The sequence below is a fragment of the Miniopterus schreibersii genome (assembly GCF_964146895.1).
Source record: "Miniopterus schreibersii genome assembly, chromosome: 8".
Lineage (NCBI taxonomy): Eukaryota > Metazoa > Chordata > Mammalia > Chiroptera > Miniopteridae > Miniopterus > Miniopterus schreibersii.
Window position 1 is genome coordinate 24,565,583 of NC_138109.1, and position 26,833 is coordinate 24,592,415.

At 35.8% G+C, this 26,833-nt stretch overlaps 1 protein-coding gene across 5 annotated transcripts in view; it reads right to left on the reverse strand.

Moving 5' to 3' along the window:
- The window catches only part of FOXJ3 (forkhead box J3), a 104,789-nt gene that overhangs the window by 71,672 nt on the left and 6,284 nt on the right, over positions 1-26,833 (reverse strand). For all 5 annotated transcript variants that reach the window (XM_081144287.1, XM_081144286.1, XM_081144290.1 and 2 more), the window contains exon 2: positions 10,098-10,158. In XM_081144287.1, the coding sequence (XP_081000413.1) occupies positions 10,098-10,141 (44 nt within the window). In that variant the 5' untranslated portion in view covers positions 10,142-10,158. The remainder of the gene's footprint in view (positions 1-10,097; positions 10,159-26,833) is intronic.

The window sequence follows — 26,833 nt, forward strand, 5'->3', positions numbered from 1 at the left end:
TAAGTTTCCAAAATAATACCCATCAACAAGCTCATCAACAAGAACTGGGCTGCAAAAGCTGTGCATTTCCCAGAAAGGGCATCTTCACCAACAGCCATCTCAGATGTGGCCATGGAGGATACTGCATAAGGTAAGGCCTTTTAGAAGGCACAGGAAACAATGGAGGCCCCACCAAAGAGCAGAATCAAGGAACGTTTTACACTGCCAGGGAGTCTCTACCACTCCTACCCAATAGGATTTCATAATCGATATGAACTAGTGACTTACTGAGCATTTCCCAGTATCCCTTTTTCTGCTTTTATTTCTGTATCCTATTCCTTCTCCACCACTATATATTAGGTATGTAAAGTGCAGACTTGGTTTTCAGGTCTTTAAACAACAAGAAGCCACTCTGGGATCTGACGAAAGGGACTGCATCCAGAGAACCTGGCTTTTCAGCTAGATATAACAACTGGATGAAACACTGAGTTGTCTCCCTTGGGAAAAGGGCAAGTGAGTTCTATATATAAGAAGAGTACATGTGGATATTTGGGTAACCAAAGGGGCAGACAGTGGTGGAAACCTAAAAATAAATGAAACAATCTATTACAGATTGACTTTACATTTTGTAACCATGTGATGTTAAAAAAACAATTTTTAAAATTTATAAATATAGAAATAATTTAAGCTATTTCCAAGAAAAAGTAGTTGGTGTTACTTTTTGCAAAATGGTTATCACAGCAGCAGCCAAATCAAAGTTTATATTTATCTTTTAATTTCAACAAATAACACAACAAATGTCCTACACTAGAAAAGATATGGTTTAGTAATAAAGAACACAGGCTCCAAAGCAAGACTGGATTGGAATCCAAGCTCTTCCACTTTTAGCTATGTGACCTTAAGTAAATTAACTTCTTTATGCTTTGGTTTCCTCATTTGTAAAATGAGGGTTAAAAAGAGTACCCACCCTCAAAAAAATTGTGAGGATTAAATGAGTTAATACATACAGAGGACTAAGAATAACATCTAACACAGTAAATAAATACTCAATAAAAGTTAGCTATTAATATCAAATTCATACTCTTCAGAATTTTCTAAGTTTTAAATGGTTGTCACTGTTACTCAGTGGGTTTAGATTAACATGCCCTAAATCCCTCAATAATCATTTAGCAATTCCAATGGAAATGAGACCCTCATTCAATTATTTACTCTAAAGAAGTAATCTTGAAAGGATTATGTTTTAAAATTCTGTCTTCAGATTACATGAGAATTGAAAGCATACTTTTCCCAGAGAAATAAGATCACATGATGATGGTTCCTGAAGCAGCCCACAAAAACCTATTTATTCTATAAAGCAGTTCTAAGTCTACAGTTCTAAGAGTATAAAAGCCCCAGTTGGATATCTTGTAGCAGAAAGAAAAAGTGTAACAAGGAAAAGAAATACGTTTTTTTCATTTTCCTGGTGCAGGGCAGCTTATCCCTGACAAAATTCAATACTGTATAGTGTATATATGACCCACTTCTAACTACCTCTATCCTTGGATCTCTCATCTCACCGTGCCCTAAGATTCCAATATTGGTCCCCAATGTTGCTGTTATAAACATAAAATTAATTACTTGCTCTTCTCCAGTAAAAACTCCCACTTTTTCAAAGCAGTTGACCTCTGCTCCACTTAGAAGGAAAGTAGACAGCATCAAATCTCCACTAAGGTCTGAATAACTGACGCTCCGGAGCCTTTAAACTTCCTATGAACAATGACCTTTTTAAAAGATAAGCTGAAAAAAAAATCGATGCAATGAAAATACAGATGGAAAAATTAACAATTTAAAATAAGGAATCCAATACACAAATAGTAGGTCATTCTTCAAAACTCAACTTTCACAACTTTTCTTTTGCTCCAAAAATTCCAAAAAATATTCACAATACAACTTACACAAAAAATAGGGGATTTAGTGAGACAACTTCATTTGTAAACACAATTGTGATTTCAGAGCTCTTTATCATAAAATCAGAGATAAAGAACTTCATGAGCTCATTTTTTAAATTCCTGTTATTACTTATTTTGGAGACCAACAATATTCTTTAAGATCCCCAAGGGAAGTAAAGTTCCCAATTTATTCAACTCTGTTGTAAGGTTTGTAATTCACTGTGGTTTTAAAAAAAAAAAGTTTCAACAGGCTAATCTAAATCTCCCTTGGTATACAGAAGAAAATTTCTTTAAATTCTATCTTAGAAAATGAGAAATGGTCAGAGTTCTCCTCATAACAATGTTTTATAGTAACACCATTTGGGTTCTTTCGTCTCCAAGTTTAAAGTCCAGAACTTCTTCAACCAGATATAATTCAAGAATCATAATATACCTATTGTTCTTCCCTAGATTCTCCTCAAATTATTCCATAAATATGTAATCTCAGATTCATAAAACTGTATTCTAAATTCATAAAAGCCATACTCATAGTTAGAACTCCATTCAGGGTACAATCTTAGGGCTCATATGGTCAAAAGATATTTTTATACTATACGTGTAATTCTCAGCTTAAAAATCTACTCTACAATTTAGGAAGGAAAAATAAATATTTGGGGGCATTAACCTCTAATCTATATTCTACCATTAAATAAATACTGTATTTTGCATGTAAAGCTCACTCTATCTACTGAAATATCTGTTTCTTAGTTGTAAAGACTGATGAACACCAGTCCCTTTGACACAAGAACACTCAAAGCCATCTTTGCAGCTGTTGCTTTAAAAACCCAGACGGAATCTGCTATTAATATTTCTTATACTTAGTTTAAATATATATATAATAAAAGTCCTCTGAGTAACATGTGTCTACTGGTTCATTCTGTCCCATTAAAGTATTTATCCTGACCTCTCTGTTTGCAACCATACTGCTTCAACTCACCATACAAAATTTTCTGGATATCATACATCTCCACACATCCTGAATCCACAGCATTATACCACTAGTATGACATCAATGCTGGCAAAGGACTAACGTTGTGGAAGGTACTCCCATCTTATTTTTTAGTATTAAGTATGATGCACAAAAAAATGCTGAAGAAACAGCTTAAGCTGCTACATGTGATCCATAGTTCAGGAGTCCTCAAAGTATGATTCAGAGTCCCTTTCAGGGGATCTGAAGGATCAAAACAATTTTCATATAAGAGGTAATTTGCCTTTTTCACTCTCATCCTCTCATAAGTTTCCAGTAGAGCTTTTCAGATGCATTGTGATAGCTGGTACCACAAAAGGCTAAATGCAGAGGCTGAGATGAGAATGTAGCTGTCTCTATTAAGCCATGTATTTTAAAATTTTGCAAAAATGTAAACAATACTAATCTCACTAAATTTTTTTCTGAAAATAGTCATTTTTCATAAAATATGTTATCAAAATTTTAATTTTTTCTTAGTTTTAATTTCTAATATATTTGTATAGATATAACTCACATAAACAAAAGCTCTGTCCCTTACATACTGCATGTCCTTTGAGTACTAAATAATTTTTGAGAGAACATAAAGTTTAAGAACTGTGTTATACGAAATCATCATCTCAAAGACTGAAGATCACTGTTTCTAACATAGTATAATGTAATGGAAAGAGTAAGGGCTTTGAAGTCACTCAAGAGCTTGAATTCTTACTCTTCCATTCATTAACTGCACTCCCAGACAAGTCAAACCAACCTCTAAGCCTCACAGAATTGCTAGGGAGTAAATTACAGAATATATATGGAACACCCTAATACACAGTTAATGTTTGGCACATTGTGGGTATTCAACAACTGACAACTACTAGAAACCCTTTTAAAAAAGAGACATGCTTGCTTGTTTTCCCCATTGTCAATAAACTCTCTATAGTATACAGCACACAACAAATATAGCTGAATCCAGTTCTACACTGTGAATTTAAAAAAAATATTTGGCATCATAACAAGTTTTCCTGTCCACAACAAGCAGATAAACATCGGGCTTTTCACAATATGCACTGAACCTAAAAAGGCCAAAAATCAATCTCTAAATTACTTGTAAGTCTTCTTAGATAGGCAATCTTACATACAGCTGTTTAACAATATAGAATAGCTAAAATATATATATATAGATTACTTAAGTTGGAGTTGTTTTCAGAGTATCATAGACTCATTTCATACTTATACCTACTTTTAGATTCCCTGTTCCAATTTCAAGTATGCCTAAGTTAAAAGAAAAATTAAAATGAATTGAGTCTATTATTATACAATAGACTTAAGTTTTTATAATATGAGATTATCAGGTTCTTTTCTCAATCTGAAAAGCATGGAGTACTAAAGACATCAGATTTCAAGACTTACCATAAAACTACAATAATAGCCCTGGCCAGTTTGGCTCAACAGCTAGAGCATCGGCCCAGAAGTGTCTTAGGTTTGATTCCTGGTCAAGGGCAAGTACCTCGGTTGCAGGTTGAATTCCTGGCCCTGGCCAGGGCATGTTTGGGAGGCAACCAATCAATGTGTCTCTCTCACACTGATGTTTCTCTCTCCCCCCCCCTCCTTCCCTTTCTCTCTCTCTCCCCCCCACACACCCCTCCCTTCCACACTATCTAAAAAAAAAAAAAAATTCAATGGAAAAAATACCCTCGGGTGAGAGTTAACAACAACAACAAAAAGAGCATGGGCACTAAAATAAGATCTACATATAAATCCCAGTTCTGTCCCTTACATACTGCATGTCCTTGGGTTGCTTAACTTTATCTCAGTTTCCTACTTTGTGAAACAAGAATAATAATTATACCAACCTCATAGAGTAATTGATAGAATTTAATTAATATACTTTAAAATGCTTAAATAATGCCTGGATAGAAGTAAGAGCACCATAAATGCTAGTTATCAAGGCCAATATTTAGTCACAAAAGTAACTTTATAATGTCCTTCAGTGAATGAATAGTCAATGGTGCTCTTCAATAACTAATGTTTAGAAATGAAAGCCCTAAGGCATTAGATCATCTTAAATCAAAGATTAAATTACATTTAAGATGAGCCAGACCAGCGATGTCCAACAGAACTTTCTGCAATAACAGAAATGTTTGTATGCTATTCAGTATGATAGTTTAAAATGTGGCTAGCCCAGCCAGGCGTAGCTCAGCAGTTGAGTGTCAACCTGGAGTCCAGGCAGTCAGGGTTCAATTCCCGGTCAGGGCACATGCCCGAGTTGCGGGCTCGATCAATGACTCGCTCATCATTGATGTTTCTACCTCTCTCTCCCCCTCTCCTTTCCTCTTCTGAAATCAATAAAGATATATTTAAAAAAAAAAAAAAAATGTGGCTAGTGTGACTGAGGAACTGATTAAAAATTTTATTCATTTTTAATTAATTTAAATGGCCACATGACGCTAGTGGCTACCATATTAGACAGTAAAGCTTTAGAAGATAAGCCAGAAAAGTTCAAAATACATTTTAGAAAAAGTTTCTCTAATAGTCAAAATTAAGAAGGCTTCTCATTACCCTTCATTTAACTGGAACGTGCCATAACTAAGTATGACAATTAATAGATTTTATCAATTCCAAAAAAGTTTGATAATGATAGACTATGGCAATAATGCAAAAGCTATTTCTGCCACTGTGTGGGGCAGACCTAAAAGCATAAAATTATATTATAAAAATAAATATATAATATTAAATGTCAGCAACATCCTTAGCCTAAAGGCCAGTTACAAACCTGGACACTACTGATACATACTCTAGAATCTAAGAATTTAGGGTAAAAGAAAAATAGAAAAAGGGGGAAAAGAAATCCTCTTCTGCCCCATGTTCTTGAGTTGAGAGCAAAGGACACAAAATCTGTCCTCTTTTATTATAAAAATGATATTCTTTTTGCTTTCTACTATTGGAAAATGGAAGAGAAAAAATATGCTAGATGCTTTCCGTATGTATTTAATCCCCATGAATCCTAACAGACCAGTGAGGTAAGATTTAACAATCCTATTACAGCAAAATTAGTAAAAGTGGAGTAACTTGTCCAAGATCATATGGGTAATATGTGGCAGAGATATGAACCTGTATCTACCTGATTCTAAGGCTATATACCAGAGCTGCCTTATCAACAGCAAGCCTGCTACTAGAAACAAGACAGCAAGAAGCCTTAAAATAAATCTACCCTCCTCTGGTGGTTCTAAATAGCAGGGTCATCAATATCAACAGGAGGAAAATGAGGAAACAGATGAACAGGAAATTCATCTGGGACATTAACACATGAGCTTCTCTGGTGCTAAAATATCCCTATGTTCTCTCCCATATCCTAAACAGATACACTGGATCAGTAATAAAAGCCGTCTTTAAGGAAGAAGCATAACAAAAAAAGAAAAAATGAGTGCAAAAAAGGGGTGAAAACAGAAACAGATAACAAAAGGAAGAGATCTCATGTAGAATGTAGTGTATGTCACCAAAAACTACTTAAAATGCTACTGAAAACCCAGTACCCCAGGCTGTATATACATATGAACAATAAAATAAATCCTCTAATACATGCATGTTTGCTGATTTAGAAATGCAAAAATGGCCCCATTTTAACAAGTCCAAATAAAATCAAATTTTATTTTGCTTTGATCAAACCAAATTATAAAAAATAGTCTACTGCTACACGATGTGAAAGAAGTATGTTATATACATATATGTGTTTACTTGTCTAAATAAAGCAAATGTTCAAGGAAAGCTTTTGTTTTTTTAATAAGCTTTTGCTCTTACTGAATCTCAACTTGGAAATAAAATACAGGTATACCTCAGGATTCAAACCCATTGTAAGCAAACTCAAGAACCAAACAGATTCTGCTAAATTCTTTAAGATCCTATTGTTTGATACAAACTGTATCCATCATTATCTGAACTCTCACTCTTGCTCTCCAAAACTCAGGAACTGGATATAGATGACCCAGTATTCACCATCCAGACTTTATTCACACTTAGGATATGAATATAGTAGATTCAGTTTGCAAGACATACTTGTGAATCCTACATAAATTTTTAATATAATTTCACGATTTATAAAATTAGGGGTTTTTTAACAACATGCAAGTATTCTACATAAACACTGGCAGCAAAATTGATCTGAGAAAATATATTTTTATACCATATTTCTTAGTAGTTTGCTGGAACAAGTTATTAAGTTATTGCCCCTCAGCTCCAAACCCCCATCCCTTCTTCCCAATCTGCTTTAATGATGCTGGAACTGGGACTCTGTACACATGTCTATGATTTGCCATTGGTTCCTATAAGGCTCTGCTGTAGGAATGAGAAGCCTTTGCTGGAGTTAATACTTTAATATATGATTGTTACTTTACAAGTTGTTCTTATGAAGTCCAGAGAATAGACAAGAAGGCACAAGTATCTCTCTCCTTTTCCGGGCTTGCAGTCCATCACTAGTGCCCCCTCTGGGCACAGCAATTTGGTTAAAATTAAAGAGTATACTTAGCTATTGGTACAAAATCTTCAGCCTGGCCGGTGTGGAACCAAGAGGAACCAAGAGGAACCAAGAGGTCACGGTTCCATTCCCAGTCAGGGCGCATGCCCAAGTTCCGGGCTCGATCCCCAGTAGGGGGAGTGCAGTTTTCGCTTTCACTGATGTTTCTAACTCTCCATCCCTCTCCCTTCCTCTCTCTCTCAGAAAAAAAAAAATTTTTTTAATAAAATAAAATAAATCTTTTGCAATCATTCTTCTGAAAGAAATTTAGTGGGCCTTTTTCTAATTCATACATAGGATCTACTAGTAAAAATTACATGATATGAAGATATTAACAAGAGGTATCTGTTTCCAAATTATCTACAAGAAACATATATTACCTTTTTTTTTTTTTTAATGTGTGTCAGGCTCTGTGCCAAGAGTCTTTAATCTCATTTTTATTTTTTTTTATTTTTTCAATTACAGTTTACATTCAATATTATTTTGTATTCGTTTCAGATGTAGAGCATATCGGTTAGATAACCATATACTTTACAAAATGTTCCCCCCAATATTTCCAGTACCCAACTGGTACAATACATACTTATTACAGTATTATTGACTATACTTCCTATGCTGTACTTTACATCCCCAGACAATTTTGTAACTACCAATCTTACTTCTCAGTCCTTTCACCTTTATCACCCAGTCCCCCAACCCCTCCTCTCTGGCAACCATCAGTCTATTCTCTGTATCTATAAGTTTGTTTCTGCTTTGTTTTTTCATTTACATTGTTCTTTAGATTTCACACATAAGTGAAATCATATGGTATTTGTCTTTCTCTGACTGACTTATTTCACTTAGCACAATACCATCCATGCTGTCACAAATGGCAAAATTTTTGTTCTTTTTTTATGGTTGAGTAATATTCCATTGTATATCTTCCCTTTAAAAAAAAATTTTTTTTAATATATATCTTTATTGATTTCAGAGAGAGGAATGGAGAGGAGAGAGAGAGAAACATCAATGATGAGAGTCATTAATCAGATGCCTCCTGCACATCCCCCACCAGGGACTGAGCCCAAAACCCGGGCATGTGCCCCAACCGAGAATCGAACCATGCCGGCTCGGGGGCATGGAGTAAAGTTTTATGCTGAGGAAAAAGAATAGCCAGCCATGCCCGGCCAGGAGTGGCTCAGCGGTTGAGCATCGATCTAGGATCCACGAGGTTGCAGTTTGATTCCCGGTCAGGACACATGCCCGGGCTGCAGGCTCGATCCCCAGTCGGGGCCTGCAGAAAGCAGTCAATCAACGACAACTCTCTCATCATTGATGCTTCTATCTCTCTCTCTCCCTCTCCCTTCCTCTATCTAAAATCAATAAAGATATATTTAAAAAAAAAAAAAAAGATTCCTTGGCTTCACATTCATGCCTGTAACAATTTTGTATCTCTCCTCTCTCTCCTTCTGACCTCAATGCCAGGCAATTCCAACTCTTTTCATCACTCTGTTCCAGCCACACTGACCTCATTGTTCCTCCAACATACAAGACAAGTAAATGCCCCGCCTTGGCACTTCCTGGATTACCTCTACCTAGAATGCACATCTTTCACATATCTAAGATATGGCTCGTTCCATCACTCTTTCAGGTCTTTATTTAAATGTCACCTTTTCAGTAAAGCTTTCCATGGCTACCCTACCTTAAAAAAAACACACACAACAAAAAAACAAACCTATATTTCCTATTCCCCTTCTCTATTTTATTTTTCACCTTGGCCCTTCCTTAGTCACTAACAGATACTTCTTATTTATCTTGTTCATTATTTGTCCTTTCACTGGAATGTAAGCTCCATAGTTATAGGATTTTTATCTGCTATATTCACTGCGGTAGCCCCAGCATTTCGAATAGTGTCTGACAACATATTAAGTGCTCAATACGCTGAGTGAATAAACGATACAGCTACCTGCAACACCACATGTAACTGGTAGGTGCCATCAACACTTCATATTATAGTCTGAAAGATTTCAATGAACAAACTAGATTTAGGTTATTTATTAAACTGTGCTCTGGGAACTGCAACAATCTCTCACAGATAAGTGTGAAGGTAGAAAATGGAAGCCTAAGCAAGCAGAAAAGTCCCACATTTATCTATTTTATTCACTGGATTTCACATAAAATTTAATTTGTAAAGGATTTAGCAACTTCGAAAAAGTCTACAGCTACTGGATTGCATATAACTTAGTTCCTAAGGTATATTTTACATTTTCTTTATTTATTATAAATGAGGGTAACCTAGGTATCATGTTTACATCACCCTTTAGAAAGAAGTTAAAATTAAAATTAGCATCTAATCATATCTAATAATCTACTACAAAGGCAATCAATATTTACTATGTATTTTCTAATTAAAACAAGTAAAGAGAAGATTTGTTTTTTAAAAAAAGAAATGACAAAGAAGTATAAAATTATGTTATTTCATGTACAAGAATATATGTAAACTCACCAAGCAGAGGTTAAGAAAAGATCCAAATCTCATTACCACAACTATCTCTGTAAGCAAAAATATCTCCCAACCCCACCAAATTGCACTATTTGACAAAACAAACTGCAATAGTTTATTCTGAACCTCACTGTGAAATTCACTCTAATGTGACTTGACTAACATAACTTTTTAAATGTTACATGTTCCAATAAAAAAAAGAGGAGCACTCACCTTAATGAAGTTACAGATGGACAAGCCTGTCCATACAAACCCATCTGGCCACAAAGAGAATCTGAAAAATAAAGAAGAGTTATTTACCAGATGCTCCAAAGTAAATGAAACTATAAATCATGTTACAATTCTAATTAAAACACTCTGAAAAAATAAGTAGAAGGCTAAAAGATTCACATTTTCTGAACACATACCCACATGAATCAAAAATGCAATAAGAGGAATTGCACTAAGGAAGACAGACATACAGCATAGGAGAAACAGGCATACTATAACTGTAACTAACATGCAAAGGAGCTGAAAACTCATAAATTTTAACAAATTGTTAGGCTTATGTTATACAGAGAGTGTCCAAACTGTTTAGCAGAATCCTAAGGATTCCAAGAGATGCCTAAAGGCTACCAAAGAGTTGAGCATGCAGGATCTCATTCCCACATAATTGTCCCCCCACCCAATCTACTCTTCAATCTACACTGTGCCATCCTTATTGGCTTTATATCCTGGACTTCACTAAGACTTCATCTGAAACAATTATATTGCTTTAAAAAAAAAAATAGCACTGAAACAGAAGGAGTTTTGAATAAGATAGTTCTAGGGTCAAATTCTAGCTATGACACTATAAGACCTTGAAGAATTTATATAAAACCTCACTGAACCTGTTTCTTCATCTGTAACTTGGCGATAATGCCACCTATATAACTTTATTTATTCATCAGGAATAAACTGTAGGTTTGATGTAAGAATTAAATAAATCAATGAACAAATATGAAATTGTCTATTAGCACTACTACCTGGCACAAGGATGATCCACAAATGTCTACAGGTAAAATGAATGATAAAAGGTAGAAAAGGTATGTGTACACATAAGCATATTTTACTCAAGTGGTGAAGATTGTGAGCAACTAAATAAACCATGTTCACTCTGAAGAAATCAGCTGCTATCCCCAGTTCTAGCCAACTGTTGCTAAACAGGATTGAAAGCCCAGTATAGTAAGATCTTCTGATTTTTTCAACAGAAACAAGATATCCAAATTTTTATTTTAAATCTCCTGATTTTTATTTTCTAAATGCTATGTGGGCCAAACAAAACATTGGATTTTGTACCAAGTTTATAACCTTTGATTTAAAGGCTTACTGAATTCCCTGCATCCAATTGTCCCTGCATGTCCTAAAGAGAGACAGACATTTCTATTTCTGCCAGAATGATAGAATAGATAGTTTGATCAACATGCCACTGAAAATAACAAACACTGGATAAAATATTTTTAAATCTTTATAATAGCATTAAAGAAAATAAGGCATGATCAAGACCAAAAACTAAGTAAAAAGGGGAAATTAGAAAAAAATGCAGAAGAAAAGAAACAAGCTTTCTTTCACCTTCAGGGCATTTGGCCAAACCCTATGAATATCAGCTTGCAATTCCAAAACCTATAGGGGCCCAGGGTACAGAGGCAAAGTCCAGGTGTTTCCCAAGAGAAGTGCAAGGAAAATTGCATCTTACTCTTGTCACTCAGTACTGGTGAATGGATGGGGGGCCATGATAGTGTACAACAGTATCTCCCCTAATAGTCACAACAATAAACTGACCCTAACCTGGATTAGGGTTTAAAAAGCTTTATATTTAGAATTTTGGTTAGGGTAGTTCTAGATTGGTAGTGTCCCCCACCCAATCTTGACACAAGCAAATGCAAATCCTCTCTGAGGAATCTGCTTTTGATCTCAGCGTGGAAGAATTCCCACAGATAAGGTTCCAAAATTAATAAATTCACAATCAAAAATGGCAAAATGCAAACATCAGTTGGAAGAATCAAAATCTCAAAGGCTTCAGATATGAGAATTACTAGATACTTTTCTCTACTGTTTTACTTTACAGGTGATTCATTCGCTCTTGTATTTCGATTGCCTTTATGGAGATGAACCTCCAATCTGTATCTCTGGCAGTTATCAATCCCCTGATCTCCAAACATAAATATCTAGCATTCCCTCTTATGAATCCCAAGTTTACTATGTCCAAAACTAAATTCATTATCTTTCTTTAATCTATTTCCTTACTTGATAAAATGGCTTTCAGGTTTCTAGCCTAACTCCTTTCATTTCCTTTGTTAAGACTAGCACACTTCTTTCCAACTCTTGATTTCTATGAGGAATGGCTTCTCTAAACACTCCTGGGCTCTTAGCCCACCACTCACCAAAGAGGTAAGTAACTTGGTTAGTCGGTAGAAATAACTCCAGAACTCTACATCCAGGACTCTTATAAGGTAGCAATCTGGGTGTGTCTGCTCTGTTGAACCTAACAATCTAGACATTAAGTGGACTGTCCCATGAACTAGATTGGGTTCTGTTGGGTGGGAACGAGAAAATGTGGAGAGTTAGCCTATTTGGCTTTTAAACCTAAACCACATTCTACAATATTCTATATCACCCTTATCAGAAACAACAGTAATTCCTCCAAAAGTTACCATATGACCCAGCAATTCTATTCCTAGGCACATGTATGTGTATATATATACACACACACATGCATATATATGCATGTGTGTGTGTATAATTCTCTAGGGAATACATATATACCTGTGTGTGTGTGTCCCCAAGAGAATTTAAACATATGTTCAAAAAGAACTTGCACACAATGTTCATAACACCATTATTCATAATAGTCAAAGAGTGAAAATAAACCAAATATCCATCAATTCATAAATGGATAAACAAATTGTAAACAAATTGTAAACAAACTGTGGATTATTCAGCTATAAAAAGGAATGAAGTACTGTTACATGCTACAACACTGATGACCCTTGAGAGCCTTATGCTAAGTGAAAGAAGTCATACATAAAAAGCCACATATTATATGATTCCATTTATGCAAAATATTCAGAATAGGCAAATCCTAGAGATGGAAAGTAGATTAGTGGTTGCCAAGCGATGAGGGAAGGAAGATGTGGAAGGGGGGGGGGGTGCTAATAGGTTTCTTTTGGGGTAATGAAACTGTTCTGGAATTAGACAGTGGTAACAGCTGCACAACATTGCAAATAAAAACTTTTAGCATAAAATCACCAAATTGTACAGTTTAAAGTGGTGAACTTTATAATATGTGAATTTTTATCTCAATAAAAAACCAATTTTACAGAGAGTACTATTTCATTTTTCATCTGTTGGCTCTTATTATATCCCAGTCAATTCACAATTCAGGCAAGGGGGAAGGATCTTATATATTTAGTCTCCCAAATATCAACAACTTTAGGACCCCCAATTAGTTACCATTCACTACCAACTCTAGTTCCTAAATATCTTTCTAATATACTCTAACTTCAACGCCTTAGTTTCCATTTTCTTCACTTTAATCTACATCGTTGCTCCTAAATGGTGTCCTGAACCCCAGACTGGTCAACTAAAAGAACATACATATGACAATCTCCTTCTTCCTGCACAGGCAAATGACCAGCAACATGGAAATCTCACAAGAGAATGCTAAGGTTCACCGTGAAGTCAGGAAAATCTCAAAGTGTCCTCCAAATTATAAGCTCACATCTCCAGAGCCAACTATAGTTGAACACTTAAATTAACTCATTCAATTACATCCACAATTTATATGGTTTCAGTTGATGTCAACAGCATCTAGTAGCTTTTTCTCCAAATCCTTCAAATATCAACATTCAAGAAAGTTTATGTTCAATGACACAATCAGAATATGAGTAGTAAAACTAGTCATTCATTGATGGGTATGCTCTAATAGAAGCTAATGGATTATATCCCATCAACAACAAAATATGGAGTTCTTTTTTAAAAACATTTTTTTTTTTTAAATGTCTTTATTGATTTCAGAGAAAGGAAGGGAGAGGGAGAGAGGTAGAAACATTAATGATGAGAGAGTCACTGATCAGCTGCCTCCTGCACGCCCCCTACTGGGGAACGAGCCAGCAACCCAGGCATGTGCTGTGACCAGGAATCGAACCATGATCTCCTGGATCATACACAGGTCAATGTGCTCAACCGCTGAGCTACGCCGACCGGGCTGGAATTCCTTTGAAAACACCTTGCTGGCCAGCTATTTCAAGACAGAACTCGCCCATGCAGCTGGCTACTTTTCCACACTTGAGTATTTAAATGAAAGCACCTGAACAAACTTAAATTTACTTTATTTTGTCGTATCTTATATTTATATTATTATATGTCAAAATTAAACATATTGCATATATTTTAATATTTTTTAATATTTTATTTATTTTTTATTTTTATTTTTTGAGTGTGATGTATTGTATAACATGTATCTATATGCAATGGTACTAAACAAGTTTTACATACATATTGTGTTTCACTACACTTTCCCTTAGAAGAGCCAAGAAAAGGTTGTAAGATGGATAATATAGTCTGAGCGCTCTTTTAAAACTCTACATTGCTTTCAGACCCTAAAAGCAGACACAAGTTATCTCGTTACCGGTCAGCAAGTTAATATAAGCAGTCTTCAAGTGTATATTAAACTGAGTTACACACTATCACATTTAGGAAACAGATATTTAATAAACCAACAGTTGTATAATAATGCATTATTTGGGAGCAGGAGGTGAAATGGGTCTAAGTATTTTGAAAAAGCTCCCAAGTAATTCTTACAAGCCTTTCTCTCTCCCACCCACACAGAGATACAATGCTTTATAATTTACAAAGAACTCAGAGCATTCATGACTTTGAGTCAAGACCTAGATTAGAATCCCAATTGTGACCATGAGTACACTATTAATTTATCTAAGGCTTAATTTCCTCCTCTATACATATGGAAAAATTAATGCCTCACTGTGACAGTAGCTTGAATGAAAGCACCAGCAATAACACCAGACAAAAGTAAGAACTAAAAGTTTACTGAAAGTAAATGCTATAGCACTAGAGGTCAAAGATTATTCCTTCTTTTTTAAGTTCTGAACTCAGCCCTATGTTTCAAAAGACTTAAAAGGATAAAATTCACTAGAATCCATGAAGGAATAACCCCTCTGATTCTGGTTACTTGACTAAGTAAGCATTGTAAATTGTTACAGTCACAGGTAAACATAAAAGCAGTCATGGAAATAACCTGTGTCTTAATCAGCTGAATAGGAGAAATCCGCCAGAGGAAGGAGGAAAGGGCAAAGAATCCTGCTAAGTGAGTTCATCTCAGCTCCACTAGCTAAGCCTGAAAACAGTGGTGCAGCTTGAGCTAAGTGAGATCTCGGAGTCATCTGCTCTCAGAGAGCAATTAAAATCATGTGAGAATGATCAAAATTCACCACAGGAGTATTAAGGGAGAAGAGAGGTCAAACTTAACTCTGGACACTCTAAGAGATAATTAAGAGAAAAGAAACTAGTTTAAAAAGAACTTGAGAAAATTATACTGGAAATAACAAGAGACTTAATGGGGAGAAAGGTAATAGTGCTATGTGTAGATCATAAACTGAGAAGAGAATATTGGCCTTTAATAAAAAAATCATTAAAACTAATATAGAGGGTGGTTTTTGTGGACTAGTGAGATCAAAAATTAGACTTGATCCCTGTCAGGTGGCTCCGTGGTTAGAGCGTCAGACTGCGCACCAAAGGGTCTCGGGTTCTATTTCCGGTCTAGGGCACATACCTGGGTTGCAGGTTTGCTCCCTGCCCTGGGTCAGGGCACATGCAGGAGGCAACCAATCAATGTGTCTCTCTTTCTCTCTCTCTGTCTCTCTCTCTCTACCATTCCCTCCCTCTGACTCTGTAAAAAGCAATGGAAAAAATATCCTCAGGTGAGGATTAACAAAACAAAACAAAAGTTAGACTTCAGGGGGGTTAAGAATTAGGAGTGAGAGGGAAATAAAAATTTAGCTAAAAAATGTATAGGATGAAAATAAATAGAAAGGGCAATAAGGTCAAACAGTCAGAGCAGAGAGAATAGTTTAAGTAATCAGGAAAGGTGAAGAATATGTTCATCACACTGCATCCCATGGTATCCTTCATAGCTTTTTCACCATCTGATATGACTTTTGTTCACTGTTTCTCCTCCACTAGAAAGCAAGTTCATGCAAGCAGGAACTTTTATGTTTCATTCTTTGTTATATCCCCAAAACCTGGTATATAGCCAGAAGTCATATTTGTTCAATGAATGAAAAACCAGGTTTCTTAAGAATTGGAAAGAGAGTAAACGTAAAATAAGAATAACGAAGGTCTGACTGAAAAGTCACATCTTTTTAATACAGTTTCTGTATCTATTACTTTTCTCTGCCTCGAAGCAAGTAATTTAGGACCAATCAGCAGTTAAAAAAGCAAGTTAAATATCCAGAATATATAAAGAACTCTTACAACACAATAATATTAAAAAGACAACCCCATTTTAAAAAACAAAAAACAGGTAAAGATTTGAAGATATAGCTCAAGGGTAGAGCATTAATGCTTTAACTTTAGACTGAAAATAAAATGGGCGAAGATTTGAATAGACATTTCTCCAAAGATGTGCAAATATCCAAATGCACATGAAAAGATGTTCAACATCATTAGTTGTTAAGCAAATGCAAATCAAAGCCACAATGAGATACCACTTCACATCCATTAGGATGGCTATAATCAAAAGGGCAGACAATAAATAATAAGTGTTGCAAATACGTGGAGAAATTGAAACTCTCATACATTGCTAGTGAAAATGTAAAATAGTGCTGCCACTTGGGGAAACAATTTGCCAGTTTGTCAAAAAGTTCAACAGTTACCACATGACACAGCCATTCTAGTCCTAGGACATATACCCAAAAAAATGAATACATCCACCCAAAGAAAAATCTGTACACAAATATTCATAGCAGCATTAAATAAGAGCCAAAAAGTGGAAACAGTCCAAATGCTCATTAACTGATGGATAAATGGAATATTTTGCAATAAAAAGGAATGATATATGCTACAAGATGTGTGATGCTTGAAATATGCTAAATGAAAGAAGCCAGTCACAAGAGTACATATATGATTCCATCTATATTAAAAGTCCAAAATAGGCAAATTTATGTAGTGAGACTATGGATTAGTAGTTAGGTTAAATTAGATTAGTAGTTTCTTGGGTCTTGGGAAGAGAAGAGAGGTAAAGAGGACTGAATGCTAATGAGTATGGAGTTTTTTTTAAAGGGAGAGAAAATGTTCTAAATTAAAGTACAGTGATGGTTACACAACCCTATGAATATACTAAAAAACACTGAAATTTATACTTTAAATAGGTGAATTGTATGGTATGTGGATATCTCAATAAAGCTGTTCGTTTATTTAAGAGCAATTTTAGAAGTGTCACACACAAATGTTCTCATTCTGTTAAGTTCCTGCTTCTTCCCTCACTAGTGTCAGAGGAGCCACCCCATCTCCCAAACTGGAACAGGAAGGGGAGAGTAAAAGTAGTAACTTCACCAGTAAGCAATTCTACTATAGCAACTGTTCTCAAATCTAAAACCTCTTGAATTATTAGTGGTGCAGGAAAGTTTGTTTTCTGGTGGGCTCTACTATTTCCAAACCATACTGTGTATTACTTAAACATGTTTAATGAAGATACATTTATGGTTCATTAAAAAAAAAAAGTTTTATACACCTGTACACCCTGAGAAAATTCTACAGGAAACCACTCTACCACTGCCTACAAATCAACTACTTAGGCTAGGCCTTCTCCTAAAGTAAGACCAGGGCCAGGACTTCTTATTCTCTAATAAAAAAAAGATAGCCCAACTGGGTGTGGCTTAGCGGTTGAGCATCGACCTAGGATCCAGGAGATTGGGGTTCGATTTCCAGTCAAGGCACATGCCCAGGTTGGGGGCTAGGCAGCCGATCAATAACTCTCTCATCATTGATGTTTCTATCTCTCTCTCTCCCTCTCCTTTCCTCTCTCTGAAATCAATAAAGATATGTTTGGGGGGGGGAAAGCATGCCAACCAACAATCAGGTTTAGCTTTTTAAGACTGTTTTAAGAGTTGTATGTATAATTCTGAACTAACTGCTTCTTTACCCTCCACAGTTTAGGACTGGTGTCAATAAAACAGGTGGTAAATGTGGGGGAGAGGAAATTCTTGGCCAAACATCACAGAGCTATAACTTCTTCCAAACCCCAAACCTTACTTCCTGCAATTTATGTAAACAGATCACAGGCCACCCTCTTCAAACCAAATCATAACCCAAGCAAATAACACTGGATTCTATTTCTGGGTCTCTCATTAACTCACTGGATAATCCTGAAGCTTCAGTCTCTGTACTTTGCTCAATAACTTAACCACAATTTCCGGTCCCAAAATCAAATCACATAGACTAATAAAGAACTTTTTTCCAATTTGTAGATTTATTTTTATGGAAAATCTGACAAAGGTATATGAAATGAAATCACATATGTTTAAATCACCTTTATTAAATAGACATAAAATATGAAAATTTCAAAAAATATTCAGTACAAAAACATTGAGCTCTTCCATTTTAAACCTTTAAAGGTATCCACACAACAGGGAGAATAAGCTTTCAGAGGGCTGAAGGGTTTTGAGGCTTTAAATTCAAGCTCAGTTATATTTAGAAAACCACCTCTCTGTATCCTGTATCTTTATCTTGGGCATTTGATTCATGTGCTTTGCCTGGTGTAATTCAAAGCAAGATATCCTACCACATTCCTGAAAAGTAAATTGAACATATCAGAACATACCGATTGTGAGAGAAATGACCTGTTGTACTGCAACTGAAAAGATGGGAGGCTATATTCTCCACTGTTAGCGCTATTTAACAAAATTAAATTATGTGTCTGGTCCCCTAGTCTATAAACCATTGTCAACTCTATAAGAATCATTTATACCCTATTCCTAGAAATCCTGATTCAAGATTCTAGGGTGAAACCTAGGGAATCTATTAATTAAAAGTATCTCAGGTGATTCTGACACACAACTTATATGGAAACTATTGCTTTAGAACAAGGGTAACAAAAAGGTTTCATATCATTTTGCCAATTATGCTTGATAGGTAGTGGCTGCCTGAAGTGCTATACTGAAAAGGTCATGTCTAAATACAACCAGCAATTAGTAGTTTGCACATGGTGATGGGGAAGTGGCAGCATGTGAACCATGTATCTGTCATCTGTTTTAGACTACTGAATGGGCTTTTTTAAAGGAGGCTTTTAAGTAAGAGAAGAGACCCAGACCTGCATTATTCAATTTTAACTGGCAGAAGCTCTGGCTGACATTGGGAGAGTAATAAGCAATAAGAGTAGCCCACTGGCATATGTACCAGAAGTATTTATTACACTTTCCAGTACTATACAGAAAAATAAGGCAAGATTTCTACTCCCAAAATGTCCATAATCTTGAGAAATGAAAAGTCTACACAGTAACATAAACTTGGTTTTGGGGGGGGGGGGAAGAGGATGTTTGTGCCTTGAAGAGTTCCACTTTAAGTAAAGGTGGGAGCTAATGGAACCATTAAGTAACAGGCCAAAAACAGTATAGTTTGGATTGATTCAAAAGGATTCCTGATTAGAACATGATTAAAGTAATGCATGAAGAAGATTCCACTAGCAGCATTTTCCCCCGGGGGGTGGGGGGGTGGTAGAGGCTACATAATAAAGCCTAACCTATGGGAGGGTAAATAATCTGCTTCATGTTGTTTCTGTATGCATTTGTCTCTACCATTGGGTCGCTTGCTCCTAGTGTGCAAGGTACATGTCAAATTAACCCTTCTATCTATCTCTCCTGATGCCTAGCACATTTTGTGCAAAATAAATATTTCAAAATGTTTGCTGAATTGCTGTAAAGGAAGAAAAACTCATATATACATACATATGTGTGTGTGTATATAAATATATATACATATAAATATATATGTGTGTGTGTATAGATATATAACAGTAAAGAAACTTGGTACAGAGACATGAAGGGTCAAAAAAGTGGATGGAGTAAATTTATGCCAAAAAGGGTGGACTGTGTTAGGTTAAGAAAGACAAAAACATAACTAACTATAATGCATAGACCTTGCCCGGCCGGGCGTGGCTCAGCAGTTGAGCATCGACCTAGGACCCAGGTGATCGGGGTTGGACTCCCAGTCAGGGCACATGCCCAGGTTGTGGGCTCGATCAATGACTCTCTCATCATTGATGTTTCTGTCTCTCTCTCTCCCTCTCCTTTCCTCTCTCTGAAATCAATAAAGATATAAAAAAATTATTTTTTAAAAAAAATGTGTAGACCTTGTCTGGATATTGATTAAATAAAAATAAACTGTATAAAGACATGTTTAAACAACTGAGGACATTTTATTATGAAATTATATTAGATGAAACCTAGGAAATACTGTAAATTTTGTCAGATACAATGATGGCATGTGGTTATGCATGAATATGTACATATTTTTTGGAGATGCATACTGAAGTTTGTAAGAGTGAAAAGACAATGGCTATGATTTTCTTTAGAATATTTAAGCAAAATACAGTTGAGACATATTGGCAAATAGCTTAATAATGGTTGAATCTATGATGGATATATGGCAAATCACTGTATTTTATCTACTTTTGAGTGTATTCAGCAATGCAGTTGGACTTTCATGTTACTTTGTTACATGGTCAAATCCAACATTGTACAATTAACTTTTTCTTTTCTTTCTCAGATTTCAGGAAGCTTAAGAATGACTAGTACTTCTGAGAAAACAGCCTAGACTCAATCAGAAGAAAACGGGCATTCATTTATTAGCTCTACTAATAGGAAATCTCTCTGAATCTACTCAAAGAACTTCTTGTAAATTAATATGAGAACTGAACATGAGCCAAGAAAGTGACTCAGCTGCTAATAAGAGACAAAATACAATCTTAGGCTTCATTAGAAGAATAGTATCCAGATCCAAGGAAGGTAACAGTTCCATGCACTCTTCACTGCTTAGTTCACAAATGGAGTATTGTGTTGTTTGGCGTACCTCATTTTAAGAACACTTACATGCTAGAATGATTGCAGGGAGGGATATCAGACTAGTAAGTTTAGAACTCAAATGCCAAGTGTAGAATGGCTGAAGAAACTGCGTGTGTTTAGTTTGGAGAAGAAAACACTTCCCAGCCTTCCATGTCACCTCTACCATGGAGACCCCAGTAATATTCTCCAGAGGATTTCAAAAAGTAAAAGGCATTCCATAGTAAGTAAGTTAGAGATAAGCCAGTTTTTTTCTCTAAAGGACTTATCAGAGTATTCAATGTCATAAAGTGCTTTGTGATTCTTCAAGATGTTATTCAGTATTTCCCAAATGCGACCATTTATTCATTTATTCAACAAATATTTACTGAGCCCCAGTGATTTTCCATATACTCCTCCAGGTGTTGAGGATACAACAATGAACATTTTTTGTGAAACAGCAAACCTGGGCCTCTTGCTGCTCTCTAACTTACATTAGGCTTCCTCATCTCAAAGTTTTTTATTATGCTCTCAGCCTAGAATACCCCATCACTAATCTTAATTCAAACATTACTCCTCCATGAAGCTTTCCTGATTACCATAAGCAAATACACTCCCTTTTCAACAAACCATGGCTCTTTCTCTGTATCAGTTCTTTGCAAACAGCCTATGCCTCTTAATTACCTTTGGATCTTTCACAATGCCCAAGACAGTGTCTTGCATGTGTATGTGCAAGAAATATTTGCTGAATGAGTAATAACATTCAAATATTTGAAGGGTTATCTTGTTAAAGAAGGCAAACTTGGTCTCTACTATTCTATAGAGAAGAATTAGGAAAAAGAGATGAAGTTTGAAGCAAATTTTGCCTCAGCAAACAGACTACTTACAGCTATCAGTAACTATAGTTCTAAGAGTAGCCAAATGACAATATATTAAATGTTTTAGTAATATATCTCACTGCCCTGAGTAAAGGATTATCTCTTCAATGTCTAGGAACTACTACTATATATCTCATTATATTAAAGTAACTTTTGGTACAGTATATTTTTATCAATATTAAAATTCTTAAAATTAAGCTTCAACATGAAACATTCTTTAACTTACTAGTATAATGGTGCCTATTATGCATCATGTACAGTGCTAAGTATAAAGGATAAAAGGCACTGTCTCCATCCTAGAAGAGTCAATACAAGGTTTCTTAACACTCCCAAAGCAAATCTGAATGCATAGGTTATCTACCTCAACCAAAAAATGCTTAGATAAGAAAATTCTTTAGAGCAATGATTTTCAATATTTTTCAGTCAGAGAAATAACTATGATGCCATCAGCTCCTCTTAAAGCCATCTATCCACACCACTAAATGCATTCAGTTCTTCAAACAACCAAGCTAGTCATTCTGTCTTTCTAGTTAAAAACTAGAAAACAGAAGATATTCCAGGATACCTCCATATGCCAAGAATATTTCTGTGATCTCTCTCCCAAACTAAAAGATGGTGTCTTTGGGGGCAAGGACACTGTCTTTTACTTATATCCCTAGCATTTATTATAGTGCCCAGAACATAGCAGATGGTGAGTAAATGAACAAATGAGTGAGAGAAAGTGAGTCCTATGTCACTGGATGAAAACAGTACACCTTAAAGAAGCACTAACAATTTTGTTTTTCTAATAAGAAATGGAAATGGACGTAGGAGTAGATCCCAAGCCTAGTTTTCATTATAAAGCAGTACGCTATTTTTAGGTTATTTATTGATAAGTACTGTGTATAAACTTAAGGTCTTGGTTGCTTCTGGGGGACTAAAATTAATTTCTTCAATCAGCTGAGCTAAATGACTAAATTATAATGCAAAGAAAAACCCAAAGCACTTAATACACCCACAACTCAACCCATAAAATTATAATCAAATAATTTATCAAACTTATTTATTAACATAACTGCCTAGAAAGCAAAACACTTTGATAGCACCCAGTGTTAAACTGCTCTTTATAAGTGCTATCATTCATACTTTTCCAAATTCTCATTTGAACCATAAAAATCATACATGTTTATTTTTTCTGACTATAAAAATGGTAATATGCTCATTCTAGAGAGCTTAGAATATACAAACAGGTTCAAGGGAGACAAAGACTATCGTGATGTTTTCTTCCCATCTTTTTCTGTGTAGTAGTTATAACTTTTTTATATACTGTCATTCTTCCTACCCTCCAAGTAAGAGACAATACCCTATGGTAGTAACCCAACCACCCTCAGTAGAATCATGTTCCAGGTACAATTTCTCAACATCTAAATTTTATAGGTGTATACTTCCAAAAAAATAAGACCAAATCTGCTATTTAGTGATCCCCTAAAAGCTTCCCTTCTGATTTTATCTCCTCCTTATCTCTAGAATTTGACAAAAGAATGCAGGCTCGAGTAAAAATACATTCAGTGACTGGAAATTGACCCAAATTTAACAAGGGAAAAAGTTGCTCCCAATCGTTTTATGTCCCCGAGTCTGATATTATCACAAGACAAGGGCTGTTCCAAGGAGCCCAGGTCCTTTGGGGTCCACAACCTTTCACTTCTACCTCAGAAATTCAAAATATGTTCTTCATAAAAACTTTGTCCGTTTTCTACTAAAAAGTACAAGACTAAAAACAGAATGCAGGATCTGGGTTCCTCTCTCTACTCTACTACTAAATGACTGTGTGACACTATGTCTGAGCGTGTATCTTCTTTTCTCCATTTGTCCGTCTGAGTATTATTTGCCCTACCTATAATACAGGGCTCTCGTGAGGCTCCAAAATTCAACAGATCAGAGAAAATGCGTTTCAAAAAGTATTATTCAACTGTAAGGTGCAAATCTTTCCAAAACACACATGCCCTATAATAAACAATATAAAACATGACTTCCCCTGATAGGCAAAAATGCCATTTCTGATAGTGATTACTATATACATACATAGTGGAACAATACCATCAATATCTCCTTACAGAGTAGACAGGCAAAACATGTCACAGACACAGACCCAGCCTCAGTAGCAAAAACTGATGCCATATATTGTTTACCTCCTGTCATGATGGCCTGCTCTACCTTCATTCAGAAGAATAAATCTGCTCCTGACTAAAGCATATTTGGCTGTTGTGTCTGCAATAAATTTCCCAAAGTTCTACAGCCAAGCCACAGGAACTTTTTAGTTATGTTTAATAATTGAATAAGCACCCACGTAGCCACCAGTCAAAATCTAGGATCTTAATAATAATATATTTCTACCATAGTGGACTCACTTCCCAATCCCATCTTTCTGTAAGCAAACAGAATTTGAATTATTAAGTTTGAGCATTCTTCCCCGTCATCCATTCCTCTCACAAATCTATGTTTCAGCACACAGTAAGGCCAGGTCTTAACCTTAGGAAAAAAGTTGATTCCAACTTCCAAGATCTTTCAGAAGGTCACATCAGCACCATACCCTAGCAATCAATCAGAGCATCAATCTTATTTCTTTGATACCACTATACCACAGGGAAGGACTCTGTCTAGGTAGAATTCAGTCAGAGCTTTCAGTTTTGTATTGCAGATGAAATCTTAATTAAAAGTTAGTTTACTAGGTAAAGTATCCTTCAGACACAGGGTCATCTTGGAACAATCGTTCAACTAGTCAATGAAATCCATGACCCTCCCTACATATGATGTGAAGACAATGAAAAAGTAACCAATACTATGATTTCAATGTCTGTATCTAGCCCCCCCCCGACACACACACACACACAGACAAAATTGATGTGCCAAAGTCCTAATCCCCAAAGGTGATGGTATTAGGAGGTGAGGTCTTTGGGAGGGGCTTAGGTCATCAGGGTAGAGCCTTAATGAATGGAATTAGTGTCTTACTTTAAAAAAAAAAAAAAAAGGCGCCAGAGGGATCCCTTGTCTCTTCCACCATGTGAGGACACAGCAAGAAAGTGCCAGCTATGAACTAGGAAAAGGGCGCTACCCAAAAAATCTGCTGACACCTTGTTCTTTGACTTTCCAGCCTCCAGAATGATGAACAATAAATTTCTATTGTTTAGAAGCTATCCAGTCTGTGGTATTGTGTTATAGCAGTCCAAAGGGACTAAGACAGCTGAGTTTCTAGAGACTCTGTCTAAAAGCTCCTACCCAAGGACTTTTCCCACCCTCAAATTATTAGCATTCAACTTGGAAGAGAGTTCTCTAAGACTGTTCTAACAACAGTTCCACTTACTGCGTTCCATAAGTCTGAGTCTATTTACAGACTACTTCACCCACTGATGATGGGAAATAAGTCAAACAGTGCAGTGTAATTAATTTAGGTCCGATTATAACAAATGAAATCACTTTAGGTTTCTGGTAAAATTCTTAGAGCAACCAGAGTGGGTTAGTAATTATTAGAAATGGTGTTGAAGTAAGAGTTCTTATTGAATATGGTCCTAATTATCTTACATTCATAATTATCCTATATTTTATTTTGTTACAGTACTAAAGTTTGACACTGTATGAGCCTCATGCTTTCTGTTTCAGTTGTTTTGTCTCAATTCTATAGGAAAGTAATAACCACTTTGAAAGACATTGCATTCTCAGGTAATCGACTGATATGTCAAGTAGAATAACAACCAAAGGTATCTAACTACAAGAGTTTACTTAAAATAAGTACAATGCCATTGTTATAAATATAAATACAACATCTGGTTACATATAACAAAGCTATTTCCATATCCCAACAGATGGCCCACAGTAATAATGCTTTGCTGATCTGGTTATAACAAATTCTATTAAATCCAAAATCCTGTATAACAGATGCCTTTTCTAATTTCAGCATAAGTCAATCTCTTTAACCAAAACATTGTGCTTTGGTTCTTGTCATTTGTGCACTAGAATCCATTTATGCCTATTAAGATGGTCAAATTTGTTGACAGTTGTTATAAAATGCCACTGTGGTGTTCTGAGTTTTGGGGTAGAGGAGGATAAAGAGTACCTCCATCTAGAACTGAAAGGCTAACTGTTGAAAATGGAAAACAAAAATTCAGTTAAAGGAAGGCTGAGGAGAAGTAAAGCGAGCTTTAGCTTTCTCAAGCCAAGGTTTCTGAATAGTAGCAATGTGGAAAGCTAAGGGACTAACAAAGCCGACAGTGAAGAGCACTGAAAATAATGCAATTTCTGAGTCGAGAGGCCTTTAGCAGGGATGAACAAAAAAAGTACCTGAATGCCTAAACAACATGTACAGGCTATTTAAAAGAAATGTGGATGCAATGTCCACTTAATTTTGCTGTTTTTTGCTTCCCCAACTCTATTCAAAATCCAATCTTTATATTACAGTCATGCCTTTACTTGAAATAGTAGCCTCTATTAATTCACGACACAGTAAACAGTACAGTGTAGTGATTAACAGCCACTGAGTTCCGAAAACAGACTGCAGGGGTTTAAACTCTGGCTCTTTCCACTCCTAGCTATACACCCTTAAGCAAGTTACTTAACCACTCTGTGCCTGTTTCCTCATCTGTAAAATTTTGATAATAAAATCTATCTTTTAGAGTTGTTATGAGGATTATATAATAAATGTAAGGTACTTAGAACATTTTTGGGCCCATAATAAGGTCTCAGAAAATGTTAGCTACTATTATCACTACCGCTATCATCATCACATTAATCCCCACTAAATTTCCGGGGGGGGGGGGGGGGGGAAGGGCACAAAAATTAAATGACATCTAAATCAGAGAGCAAACAAGTGACAGAATCTGGTTAAAAAAAAACAAAAACAACTCGCCCTAGCCAGTTTGGCTCAGTGGTCAGAGAATAGGCCCGCGGACTGAAGGGTCCCGGGTTCAATTCCGTACCTTGTTTGTAGGCTCGATCCCCGGCCCCAGTCGGGGTGCATGCAGGAGGC